Source organism: Sinocyclocheilus anshuiensis, unplaced genomic scaffold (assembly GCF_001515605.1).
Source record: "Sinocyclocheilus anshuiensis isolate Anshui unplaced genomic scaffold, SAMN03320099.WGS_v1.1 scaffold590, whole genome shotgun sequence".
Classification (NCBI taxonomy): Eukaryota; Metazoa; Chordata; class Actinopteri; order Cypriniformes; family Cyprinidae; genus Sinocyclocheilus; species Sinocyclocheilus anshuiensis.
In genome coordinates, this window is record NW_015544192.1 from 2,106,305 (window position 1) to 2,120,240 (window position 13,936).

The 13,936-nt window shown below is 35.6% G+C and overlaps 2 protein-coding genes across 2 annotated transcripts; both read left to right on the plus strand.

Moving 5' to 3' along the window:
- The first annotated feature begins 1,658 nt into the window (after positions 1–1,658).
- On the plus strand, positions 1,659–6,803 carry LOC107696586 (digestive cysteine proteinase 2-like). The gene is made up of 11 exons (XM_016496999.1): positions 1,659–1,854; positions 2,092–2,151; positions 2,229–2,321; positions 2,406–2,578; positions 2,662–2,911; positions 3,005–3,200; positions 3,637–3,827; positions 3,922–4,013; positions 4,099–4,260; positions 4,511–4,700; positions 6,599–6,803. The coding sequence occupies exons 1-11, from the start codon at positions 1,809–1,811 to the stop codon at positions 6,784–6,786; spliced, it is 1,641 nt and encodes a 546-aa protein (XP_016352485.1). The 5' UTR covers positions 1,659–1,808; the 3' UTR covers positions 6,787–6,803.
- Positions 6,804–9,219: 2,416 nt separating this feature from the next.
- On the plus strand, positions 9,220–13,112 carry LOC107696528 (proteasome subunit beta type-4-like). The gene is made up of 7 exons (XM_016496887.1): positions 9,220–9,374; positions 10,234–10,440; positions 10,551–10,697; positions 11,776–11,857; positions 11,962–12,078; positions 12,195–12,283; positions 12,988–13,112. Exons 1-7 carry the CDS (start codon positions 9,250–9,252, stop codon positions 12,998–13,000), a joined length of 780 nt encoding a protein of 259 aa, XP_016352373.1. The 5' UTR covers positions 9,220–9,249; the 3' UTR covers positions 13,001–13,112.
- Positions 13,113–13,936: the final 824 nt, after the last annotated feature.

A 13,936-nucleotide genomic window follows, 5' to 3' on the forward strand; every position in this document is an offset into this window, starting at 1 on the left:
CCTTATGAGAACAGTGGCAATTTCCTCATTTCTAAATCATCATTTGAATCATTACATTTGGTTAAATTATTTTGGCAAAATATATAATTTTTAATGTATAACTTTTAGTCTGTTTGTAAAGGGCCCATGGTGACTTTGCTGGTCAGACTTCAAATTAAATTAAACACTAACTACTGATTAAAACCACACTTTTTGCTTTAATGTACATCGTATCAGTGTACAAAAATGAATGAATAAGGTCTGATATTTGATAATCTTTTGTGTGAGACTAGTTTGCTTTAAAGTTTACTTTCATTTGTATTATCTATGAATAGATTCAAAAAGTCAAATAAAAAATGAGACTTTGTGTAGGCCTATAAATAAAATTACAGACATTGTGCATAATTGTAATATAATAGTAATATGATTTCACATTTATATATTTAACTTTTGTGAGGCATGTCTTCAACCTAATTTTGTAACTTGTTTGTAGGCCTACCAGTGATAATTTAATCACGAAGCCTAAACCTCTTATGTCTTGTTTTTGGTCGACATTTTTTCACGCTCAGTAGCTCATCTCATGTTTCAAGCATTTCTGCAATGTTACTTCCCATCTCTCATGTCACTACATTTCACTAGTAGCCTATAGACTGAATAATGTGCTCAAGTTAGTAGGCTACAAGTTGCAACAGTTGAGTGCATGAAGTGTCCAATATTCCACACATTTTAGATGCACTTTTTCTTTTTGTTATTTTCAGTGTGAACACGCTATTTTACACTATACTACAAAACGGCATAGACTAGTGCATACATATGCAAACTAGTATGCACTTTTAAACTGTTTCCTTATGAGAACAGTGGCAATTTCCTCATTTCTAAATCATCATTTGAATCATTACATTTGGTTAAATTATTTTGGCAAAATATATAATTTTTAATGTATAACTTTTAGTCTGTTTGTAAAGGGCCCATGGTGACTTTGCTGGTCAGACTTCAAATTAAATTAAACACTAACTACTGATTAAAACCACACTTTTTGCTTTAATGTACATCGTATCAGTGTACAAAAATGAATGAATAAGGTCTGATATTTGATAATCTTTTGTGTGAGACTAGTTTGCTTTAAAGTTTACTTTCATTTGTATTATCTATGAATAGATTCAAAAAGTCAAATAAAAAATGAGACTTTGTGTAGGCCTATAAATAAAATTACAGACATTGTGCATAATTGTAATATAATAGTAATATGATTTCACATTTATATATTTAACTTTTGTGAGGCATGTCTTCAACCTAATTTTGTAACTTGTTTGTAGGCCTACTAGTGATAATTGAATCACGAAGCCTGAACCTCTTATGTCTTGTTTTTGGTCGACATTTTTTCACGCTCAGTAGCTCATCTCATGTTTCAAGCATTTCTGCAATGTTACTTCCCATCTCTCATGTCACTACATTTCACTAGTAGCCTAAGAGATTGTTTTTCTCGTTTTGGCGCGTAATTCTGATTTAAAGTGATTCGTATAGTCAGAAACGTGTAATATATGTGAACTTCTAGTTAGAAATTAATTTAGCAACTTTAACCTTTATAAAGGAAAACAGCTGACTACAGTCATGTGACAGCAATAGACACACTTGTCATATGACTTTAATTCAGTCCCTCTTTCCCGTGTTTTTATTGGACCCTTCTTCTGTCGCGCGTCGTCATTGGCGTAAACACTATCGTTAGAGCTCTTCTTAATTTTCTTGATTTGTTTCGGGACTTTTTTCCAGACAGACGAGAGTTTATTAACATCTCCAGTGGATGTCTGACTGGTTTCTTTAGTTACACTATGTGGGTTCTTCTCACTGGGATCGTGCTGCTGGTGTGTGCTGCAGGTAAAGTGCTGTCTATGTAAAAGAGAAAACAGGAAGAAAACACAAAAGCGTGTGATAGTTGATCTCTTGATTAAACGGCTGAGACACATTTCCTGTGGTGTTTTAACATTAAACGTGTTGATGATGAATGCGATAGTATTTTTAGGCTCAGTATGTTAAGTTTTGCATTCGTAGTGTATTTATTATGTTAATTAATTAATTAGAATAAAATATTTAGATATCTGTTTTCTCCCCCAGATGCCACACCATTTGGTGGCAGAACAGTTCCTGATTTTGGAAAGATGTATCATGTTAAAGGTACATTTTTATCTACGTACACTGTACGTCTCAGTACAGTACACTTCTTTTTAAAGTTACATATCCCTCTTTAATAGGTTTGCTTTCTTTGCCTTATGCTGAGATAAAGGAGCCATTTGAAGCTTGGTACGACCTCAAGGGGAACAGAAGTCGAATCGACTATTATCATGGTCCGTGATCATCAAATAATAAAAAGACAGTATTTATAGTAAGCTGTATATGTATGCTGTTTTCCTAATTGCTGCTGTCTATAGGTACAGTGTGCACTTTTTTTATTGGAAATTACTTGGATTATGGTGCCATTTACAAGATCACACCAGTCACCACTGAGACTGAATTCAATACTTTGAAGTGTTTCCAGCTTAATGGTACCAAGGAGGGTCCAATACTTCCACAGACAGTACTGCCTGATCTGCAGGGCTTTGAAGTATGTACTACCTGTATTACTTACTGTCTTCTGTGGAGCAAACCAAAGCAACTAAGATGTTTATCAAGTTGTTTGTTTTGCAGTTTGAAAAGATGGAGTATTACGCAGGCAATCTGTGTGAGGTCTGGAAAAACGTCACACAGGTTGGCCATAAGAAGAACACGTATCGTCTGTGGGTCACACGTCCAGAGGGAAATGATTCCCCAGCCACCCCACACCACTATGAGATGGTGGGCTTCAACACTCTTTTGGGATCCCACTACGATAAATACCTTATCGACTACAGTGACTTAAGCCCTCGAATTGATTCAGACATTTTCAAACTACCTGGAGGTATATACAATAAATGCATAACACACATTCAATTATTTGACATTTTTCTGCCACTTACAAACCATCTTATAAAATGCTCAATTTTGTGTTTAGGAATGACCTGTGGTGACTTTCCTGGTCCTGGACTGGAGCATCATTTATTGGCCAACCCCATCCAAGACCTTGTCCACACCTCCCCAGTTGGTCATGCCCACCGTATGTTTGGCCACTTTAAGGAGAAATATGAGCATCAATATGAAAATGAAAAGGAGCATGAGGAGCGTGAGCACAACTTTGTACATAATATTCGGTGAGGAAAAACTAGAAAGATTACTAGAGATTTGGTGATATGTATTAAAATTGAAAAAAAAGACCCTAATTGCAAAAATATTTTTTTATTAAAAATTACAGTTTGAGGGACTGTGTGTTTATGACAATATTATTGTGACTGACATTTTTGAAAAGGCTAGTTTTTAAGTTTTCAAATGGTATCTTATGTGTATACATAGTAACTAGCCACATGTTGAACATAAAGTATTTTTTTCAGCAGCAAATTTGTTTGATTTGAAAGAAAAACCACTTATAATTCGGAAGAAGTTTTTTTTTCATTACATAGTCATGTCAACTACCTAGAAATAAATGAGAATATGGAGCCATAATAAACTATACAAAATCATATAATGAGAAGCAGAAAGCAGTCTGTGAACGTGTCTGAAGTCATTCTTTTCACATACATTCTTCCTCAGGTATGTGCACTCTATGAATAGAGCTGGTCTTTCATTCGCCCTCTCTGTCAATCACCTGGCTGATCGGTCACAAGAAGAGCTGACCATGATGAGAGGATGTAAAAGGACTCATGTTCACAGAAACGCTCAGCCTTTTCCCTCTGAAATCCGCTCTATAGCCGCCCCTGATTCAATAGACTGGAGGCTGTATGGTCTGTATATCTTCGAATTTGTTGGGTTGCATGTGAAGTCAAAATCATTCCATGCATGTTTAGCGATTCAGATGATATTGTAATGTATTTTCAGGTGCTGTGACACCAGTGAAAGACCAGGCTGTGTGTGGATCCTGCTGGAGCTTTGCCACCACTGGAACACTAGAGGGAGCACTTTTCCTGAAGGTAAATCTACACACTGATACAGATTTGAACTAGTTACTTCACTGACATAGATTTGAACTGGCCCTTGTCTTTCTCTCTCTTTTAGACGGGACAGCTGACGTCATTGTCCCAGCAGATGCTGGTAGACTGCACATGGGGATTTGGGAACAATGGTTGTGATGGAGGAGAGGAATGGAGAGCTTTTGAGTGGATCATGAAACATGGTGGCATTTCTACCACCGAGAGCTATGGAGGATATATGGGCATGGTGTGTGTACATACACCACACATTTCCAGCTAACCCAAATGTTTATGATTGATTTAAATAGTTGTTTAGGTCCCAGCTTGGAAAACCGTTCTGGAATTGACATCTATAATCAGAAAAAATATTTTCTGATTGTATGAAAAGGTCCACCTATTATAATTTTCTTTCTAGAAAGTAGAAATTAAGTTTCTGATCCATCAGATACTGGTGGTTAAAAAAGGGATCACTAATCCGATCACTGTGTGTGTTTCAGAATGGTTTGTGTCATTACAATAAGTCCTCCATGGTGGCAAAATTGAGCGGTTACACTAATGTGACCAGTGGTGATATTGTGGCACTGAAGGCTGCTATCTTTAAATTCGGCCCTGTAGCAGTCAGCATTGACGCTGCTCATCGTTCCTTCGCCTTCTACAGCAATGGAGTCTACTACGAACCAGCATGCAGTGAGTCTTCACACATTCATACTGTCTCACTAACTTAAATCCTAATATGTCACACTTTAACTGTACTTTTCTCATCATTATGCCACATACTACATGCTAAGATTTAATGTACAATATTATATATTATTTGCTTTGCATAATTTGCCTCATCATTAAATATATCTTACAAATAAAACAAAAGTAATGTTATTAATATACATAGTATTTCATCCAAAAAGAAGGTTTCCATCTGCAAAACTTTAACATTTTTCATATGGAAACAATTTGGAAAATAATGTTTATTAACTATAACTATACATATTTATATACACCGGTCAGGCATAACGTTATGACCGCTGACAGGTGAAGTGAATAACACCGATTATCTTTTCATCACGGCACCTGTTAGTGGGTGGGATATATTTGGCAACAAGTGAACGTTTTGTCCTCAAAGTTGATGTTTTAGAAGCAGGAAAAAGGGGCAAGTGGAAGGATTTGAGTGAGTTTGACAAGGGCCAAATTGTGATGGCTAGAAGACTGGGTCAGAGCATCACCAAAACTGCAGCTCTTGTGGGGTGTTCCCGGTCTGCAGTGGTCAGTATCTATCAAAAGTGGTCCAAGGAATGAACAGTGTTGAACCAGCGACAGGGTCATGGGCGGTCAAGGCTCATTGATGCACATGGGGAGCGAAGGCTGGCTATGTGGTCCGATCCAACAGACGAGCTATCGTAGCTCAGATAGCTCAAGAAGTTAATGCTCGTTCTGATGGAAAGGTGTCAGAATCATAGACTGTGGTCAGAATACACAGTGCATCTGAGTTTGTTGCGTATGGGGCTGCATAGCCGCAGACCAGTCAGGGTGCCCATGCTGACCCCTGTTCACCGCCGAAAGCACCAACAGTGGGCACGTGAGCATCAGAACTGGACCACGGAGCAATGGAAGAAGGTGGCCTGGTCTGATGAATCACTTTTTCTTTTACATCACATGGATGTGGAGGAAGGTGGCCTGGTCTGATGAATCACTTTTTCTTTTACATCACATGGATGGCTGTGTGATGCTTTGGGCAGTGTTCTGCTGGGAAACCTTGGGTCCTGCCATCCATGTGGATGTTACTTTGACACGTACCACCTACCTAAGCTTTGTTGCAGACCATGTACACCCTTTAATGGAAACGGTATTCCCTGGTGGCTGTGGCCTCTTTCAAAAGGATCATACGCCCTGCGACAAAGCAAAAATGGTTCAGGAATGGTTTGAGGAGCACAACAACGAGTTTGAGGTGTTGACTTGGCCTCCAAATTCCCCAGATCTCAATCCAATTGAGTGTCTGTGGGATGTTCTGAACAAATAAGTCCGATCCATGGAGGCCCCACCTCGCAACTTTCAGGACTTAAAGGATCTGCTGCTAACATATTGGTGCCAGATACCACAGCACACCTTCAGGGGTCTAGTGGAGTCCATGCCTCGACGGGTCAGGGCTGTTTTGGCAGCAAAAGGGGGACCAACACATTATTAGGAAGGTGGTCATAATGTTATGCCTGATCGGTGTGCATATTAAACATATAACAGCAATAAATAGGTATACTTTTTCATCTATAAAGTAATTTTATATATTATTTTTTTATATTAATTTATTATATAACATTTTGCAGCATGTTTTTATATGCAAAACATTTTGGCAAATTATATTTATATAGTGGATTCATATATTATTTAGTTTGTTATTATTTTATTATAAAATTTTGAAAATTTGATGCACATTGTTTATATTTCATATTTCAAGTACATTCTCATGCATTTTATTTTGAGTACAGCAATGTCTTACAGATTGCTTAATATAAAGCATGCAGTACATTTTTTTTTATTTATTTATTTTTTTTATCGAAACCAGCAAGTCATGTGTTACGTTTCTACTTCCACAGAAAACGGGACTGATGACTTGGATCATGCTGTGCTAGCAGTTGGCTATGGGATAATGGATAATGAGCCCTATTGGCTAGTGAAGAACTCCTGGTCCACTTACTGGGGCAATGATGGTTATATTCTGATGTCCATGAAAGACAACAACTGTGGTGTGGCCACTGATGCTACTTATGTGACATTAGCCTAATATACTTACATTCTTCAGAAAAATCACACAAGGCAATAGAGGAATTGTTTTCAACAATTTTATTGCAGATGCTGGACAACTGATCACAGTTTTATTGTGCATCAGTTGGAATGTCAATAAATGGAAAGTCTTAATAACAAAATGCTTGTTCATTGTAAAATCATGTCAAGACTTGCATTCCATCATGCAGCAAAAGTAAAACACACACTCATACTTGTTCACAGGCAATGGTCAGTAACTAGCAGGCCTATATAACAGTTTCATTGGACCCCCAATTGATTCATTCTCATGTCGTCATCGTTTTAAGTCTGAGGACTGTGGTAACCATCCAGCTTTCTTAATGGTGGTTCCACTGATGGGTCCCTCTTCTGGGAAAAAAATGTCTTTATATTTCATCAGGTTAAAAGACATCAGTCACAGGTGTACCGGACAGTTACACCAGTCATGACAGAGTAAAAGCATTTAGATCCTAATAATCATGCAGTAATATATAAAAATGTTTTGGTTAAAAGTATAGTTCATCCAAAAATGAAAATCCTGTCATTATTTACACACCGTCTTGTTGCAAACACATTTGACTCAGATATTTTAAAGAATTTTGTTTAGTGAGTCAAACTTGGATTCAGGAATTAATCATTCAGCACGACCACCTAATAAGAGCAATTTGTTCAGTGATCTAGATCTGTGCGAGATACCGACTCAGTGACCTGGCCACATCAGTTTACAGGCTTTTCTGTGAATAACAACTTGACGTTTTAGTCTGTTCTTCATTTGAATCTTTTCACATGGATTCAGAAACCTTAGAAATATAGTAGTGTTTTTATGGTGTTCTAGCAGTTTCCCAACCGGGGAGCCGTGTAAAAATAATTTTTTAAGATTTATAAATTGCTAAAATGGTTAAAAAAAAAATAATAATAAAACATCTATTGTATAATATCCATTTCTGATGTCGCCAATAATTAGAGCTGCACCGAAATTCCAGCTGCCGAAAATTAGTTCACAGCTCCGGTTTCAGTTTCATATGGTGTGACGCTCTGTGTATTATCCCGCTGTGCGCTCCGCTCAGTCGCTCCACTCGTATACCGTTCATGCTCATCGGAACAGCAAAGTCCACTCAAAAATCGAGCTGACAGGAAACATCTATGTAGTACAGTATTGTTTCTGTCTGCAATAGCCCTACTGTGTTGTAACATGGTGTGGTATATGGGCAGCTGCTGCCCTCTCATTCATTGATCTGCTAACAGCTATATAGCCTATGCTCACGTGTTCTGATAATAATAGCTCTCTAGGACTAAACATTATTTGGATATAATTGTTAAAACAAAAAACAACTAAATATCTTAATAGCCCTACTGTTAGACCTACCTGAAAAACTAAAAAGCAAGTTATCGTTATTATTTTTGTGCTATCATTAGTAATTTGTTTATTTGTTCTTATTTTATTACTGACTGCTTTACTTGTCATTTTTTATTCAATCAAAGTGGTCTCTTCATTAGAAATTAGCCTACTGATTGCCACCATTGAAGCACAAAAAATGTAATAATATTAAAAATATCTGTATTTATTTTACAATATCTATACTTTTCAAGGTATCATATCGAAGTTAGAATTTTTTAAGTATTGCGACAAAATTAATTTTGCAGTGTGCCACAAATTTGTTAAAATTTCCAAAGGGTGCCGTGACACAAAAAAGGTTGGGAAACACTGAGAGCATCATCACCTCAGGTTACCTTTTACCTAGTCATTTGTAACCTACCATTTAGCAGACACTTTTTCCTTTGAATATTCTCTTACTCTTCTTTAACTACAAACCAGGCCTATAACTGACCAATGAACTGAAGCTTAATCTACAGAGCTGTTTAATCTTGACGACAAGTTGTAGGTCAACCGAGAAGTTTTAGCAGAGAAGTCTAATTTCCTTTGGGTTCATTGGCTTTGGATTTATTAGTAAAATAACATCTAAGCAATATAAGGACTACAGCAGTTGCTTGATTTGTCAAGCAAGTAAACAAGTAAATGTCAAAATATACCATAATGTTAACCAAGGATTTTACTATACTCAATAAATAAATGAATAAATACATACATACATACACAAATAGTCAGTTTTCAATTCCACAGTGACCCCATCAGTTGAAAATGCTCTTCCAGGTTTTAGGTTAACAAATAGTTCTATTTCTATTTTGAACGAATTTTTAATACTCTGGTTATTTTTGCTCAGGTAAGTAATAGGTGAAATATTAATTTGATCATTTTATTTATTGATTTAATATTTATTATTATTAATTTTAGCTTTACATTATGAACTACAAACATATCACTTTTGGTAAGGGGCATCTGATTTCTCAACACAACCCATTCTAAACCTAAAGAAATTACTAGAAATAAACACAACCCAATATCCCATAATGCCTAGCGCGTATTACATGGAGTGCATAGTGGTCATTTCCGTCAGTTTTGAAAATGGAGGCGAATGGACTGAAGCTGAATTTCTGGGAGAACGGACCGAAACCCGGTCAGTTTTATTCATTCCCGGGTAACAGCAGCAGTAGTGCGACTCCAGGATGTGGACCCATCAAACACACACTGTAAGTTCATCACGAATTGTCAGTTTTGTGCTTAGCAGTCATTAAGTTTGTAGTTTCGATTTGCCTTTCTCTGCTGCATCATCATGGAGGAAAGTTGCTGTTTAAAGTTACCCCGCAAAATTGTCTCAGATATATATATTAAAATATCTTCGGTTAGTTTTAATATACTCTGAATATAATTGATCTCTTTCTTGTCCCATTCTGTTACTAGTGAAAAAGTAAGAGTTGAATGGTCCAGTGATAAGTTAGCTTGCTAGCAATAATGCTAATGAATAGGCAAATATCAAAACCAGTGCGTTTTAATAGACTTATGTACAATATATACGAGGAAGTATATACGAAGTACAATATATATGTCTTGACATAATTGTGGACATAAATGAGACTAATAAAGACACAATAATAAAATCTTATTAATACTAATAAAATACACAATTTAAAAATCTTACGGTCGATTAATAAATAGAAATGCGCGATATGCAAGAACACATCAGATATTACAATATGCAAATGTGAACTTGTATTGCTTTCAGTTTCAATCACTAATATGAAGGTACATTTTGTTAAAAATATTGATGGTGATGTCCATACGTGTACTATGCTGTTTAAAACGTTGGGGTCAATAATATACATTATTGTGTTATTATTATTTTTATATATATTTACTGGAGAAATGGTTGCGTAAATATTTCACAATATTACCATTTTACAGCATTTTTGATTAAATAAATGCAGCCTTGGTGAGCACTTCTTTCTAAAATACTGAAAAATCTTACAGACCCCAAACTTTTGAATGGTAGTGTATGCATATTTACATTACATTTGTCTTTTTTAATATATAATGTTTAATGTTTCTCAGCAACCCCATGGTAACGGGCACATCAGTGCTGGGTCTGAAGTTCACTGGTGGTGTGATCATTGCTGCTGACATGCTCGGCTCTTATGGCTCTCTGGCACGCTTCCGCAACATCTCCCGACTCATGAAGGTCAACAACAGCACCATCCTGGGAGCCTCAGGAGACTATGCTGACTACCAGTACCTTAAACAGACCATTGAGCAGATGGTGTAAGTACACACACATTTGTTTATGATGTGGTTGAAGACTTTCTTTGTCAGCTTTGAGACCCTCAAATCAGTATATGCTAATAGGTAGAACTTGATCTGTGTTTGTTTAGGATTGATGAAGAGCTACTTGGAGATGGACACAGCTACACCCCCAAAGCCATCCACTCCTGGCTCACGCGGGTCATGTACAACCGCCGCAGCAAGATGAACCCCTTGTGGAACACAGTGGTCATTGGTGGATTTTACAATGGAGAGAGGTGGGACAGTATCCAGACAAGTACTTTTGAGCGTACAAAGTAGTTTATTTGTGTCAGCATTAAACAAAATTCACAATCCAATTTTTTTCTGGAATCAGATTTATTTAGGAGTGAAACATAGATAGGGAGAGAGGGACTTGATTTTATCTTTTGGGTATCACTCTCAAATAACAGGTTGAAAAATTAAGAGATATTGGTGACTGAAGAGGTGAATTTACGATACACAAATTATTACATTTTGGTGAAACATTTATAAAGAGCATTATTTTTCTTTGCTGTTTCAGTTTCAAAGCAGCTTTATAGCAAATCATGATGTTAATGTTTATAATATCCTAATATCGTCATGCCTTATAGTCACATTTAGCAGATTAGAGCTGAGCAGTAATATAGTTTACACTTTTGCAACAATCAAGCAGTTGAGATATACTATCTAGTATTTATTCATCGAACTTTATATAAAGAGCTGTGTGATAATACAGTTGTATTTTGTGACAAAAAATCAGGCAATTGATATTTGCTATATAGTATATATCGCTTTATCTGAGTGTGTTGAATATTTATATATATATATAGAGAGAGAGAGAGGGAGCTAGCTAGCTGTGTGATACTAGTTTAAATTTTTTGAGACAGTATAAGCATTTATGTGACATATGTATGCAGGTAAAGTAGGATGTACTATATACAAATTATAATATATTGTTGGCCTATAATATAGTTTATATTTTCAATAATATAACAATCAAGCAGTTGAGATTTTCTATATTGTACATAGCATTTACCATAAGTGCACTGTATGTTTCTGGGTAATATATTACTTATAGTAGTTGTATAATTCATTACTAATTATTTATTTGTGGATTCATTTGAGTTATTCATTTGCTATCTAGTTATAATAAGAATGATAAAACCTGTAAAAACCTGTTTTGTTCAGTTTACAATAATTACCATTCGGTGATGTATATCACTGACACAGTTGTATAGTAAATATGGTCAATTTTGTGACCTAATTAGGACTTTGAGTTGTCTGCATGTTATTTAACTTTCATTGAACACAGTTTTTTTTTGTCGCTCTCTTAAGCTTTCTTGGTTATGTGGACAAGTTAGGAGTTGCATATGAAGCCCCAACAGTAGCAACAGGATTTGGTGCTTATTTGGCTCAGGTAAGGTTTTCTTTTTTGTTCATCAGATAATCTTGATTTTTAAAAACCTTATCATATAAAGTTAAAAACCTTATCATATGAACTCCTCATATGTGTTTTTGCAGCCCTTGATGAGGGAGGTGATGGAGAACAAGGTAGAAATCACAAAGGATGAGGCACGAGCGCTGATAGAGCGATGCCTGAAAGTTCTGTACTACCGTGATGCCCGTTCCTACAACAGGGTAAGACATGATCTTTCTTTTCTTTGTCCTTCAGATCCTTATCATGGGTGCAACATTTCATTGTATATGTGTTTAAAAAAACATAAAATAATAGATTTTCTTGGGGCTTTCTGTAGCATGAAATTGCCATTGTAACAGCTGAAGGCGTTGAGATTTTAGGACCACTGTCATCTGAAACAAACTGGGACATTGCCCATCTGGTCAGGTAGGCTGAAATTCATGATTCATCTAAATATTTCCTCACCATTTATGGTTTAATAGACATTTTATGAGATTAGTATAATATACGCTTCTGTTCAGAAACATGGGGTTGGTAAGATGTTTTTAATTTTATTGAAAGAATTCTCTCACCAAAGCTGCATTTTGTTTGATTAAAAATACAGTAATATAATATTATAATATTATAAAACAGTAATATTGTGAAACATTATTACAGTGTAAAATAAATGCTTTCTATTTTTCATATAATTACAAATGTAATTTATTCCTGTGATGGCAAAGCTGAATTTTCAGCATCATTACTCCAGTCTTCAGTGTCACATGATCCTTCAGAAATCATTCAAATATCCTGATTTGGTGCTCAAGAAACATTTCTTATTATGATCAATGTTGAAAACATTTATGCTGATTATACATATTTTTCAGGATTCCTTAATGAATATAGAGTTCAAAAGAACATCATCTAAAAATGTCTTTACTGTCACTTTTGATCAATTAAATGCGTGCCCTAACTGAATAGAAGTAATAATTTCTTTACATTTTTTTTAGACCTTAAACCTTTGAATTGTAATGCATTTAGTGCAAGGTTGTTGGATATACATATCAATGCAGTGCATATTTAAATGCAGTTAAATCATGATTGCTGATTCATTGTATTGACCTAATAACTGCTGTTTGTTTTTATTGCAGTGGTTTTGAATGAGTCCTGTTCTGCTGCCCCTGTTTTGCCACATCATCTTTGGACATGCTCTTAGCACCACCAGATCACTATTGTATTGTCAAGATTACAGTTAGAATTGTTTCTTGCTCTTTTGTTAATACATAAATAACCTTCAAAAAATTGTTTGCCATGTGCTCATTATTGTTCTTCTATAATTGGTCAGTCAATTGCATAATGATCTTCTGTGATATATTCTGCATTGTTTTAAATTCTGCTTTCACCAATATTAGGGTATCTGCAGGATTTAAGACTTTAACACCTGCACAAATCAAATACCATATGAAAGGGGTAGTAGGGCAACAACTGTAAGTCGCTTTGGATAAAAGCGTCTGCTAAATGACTAAATGTAAATGTAAAGTGACTGTAAAAAGCATGATTTACAGTTCAGATACAGGTTTTCACACACACACACACACACACACACACACACAATATATATAATGAATTTCACATTTCAGCCTTTAAACCGTTTTTTAAGAAAATGGATGTCAAAATATAAATTATATTCATTTAAACAATTATCAATTATATTATTAATTAAATAACAAATATATTTTACTCTTAATTGCTTAGATTTTTATAACGCATTATTTTCTTGTCGATCCACCAGTTAACATATAGAAATCTGCGTGTTTGCTGCGTAAAAACGGGTTTATTTTCACATTGGTCTGAACGGTCTCATCAAAAACAGCAGAAGGGCTTTTTGAAAGTTCAAATTCCCCGGTAACAGCTGTAAACAAAGCAGCGCGGCACACGACCCGACTTTGAAACGTGCAGCGCTCATGTTTATTCAATTATATCATAGCCTTTTAAAGTTTCATCGGCGCGTTAAGCCATATCGCAGTTCTTGTTTTCCGTCCCCAAATTTAAGACCACCTGAAATCATAATTAACCTTAAACTTGATATAACTAAATTTA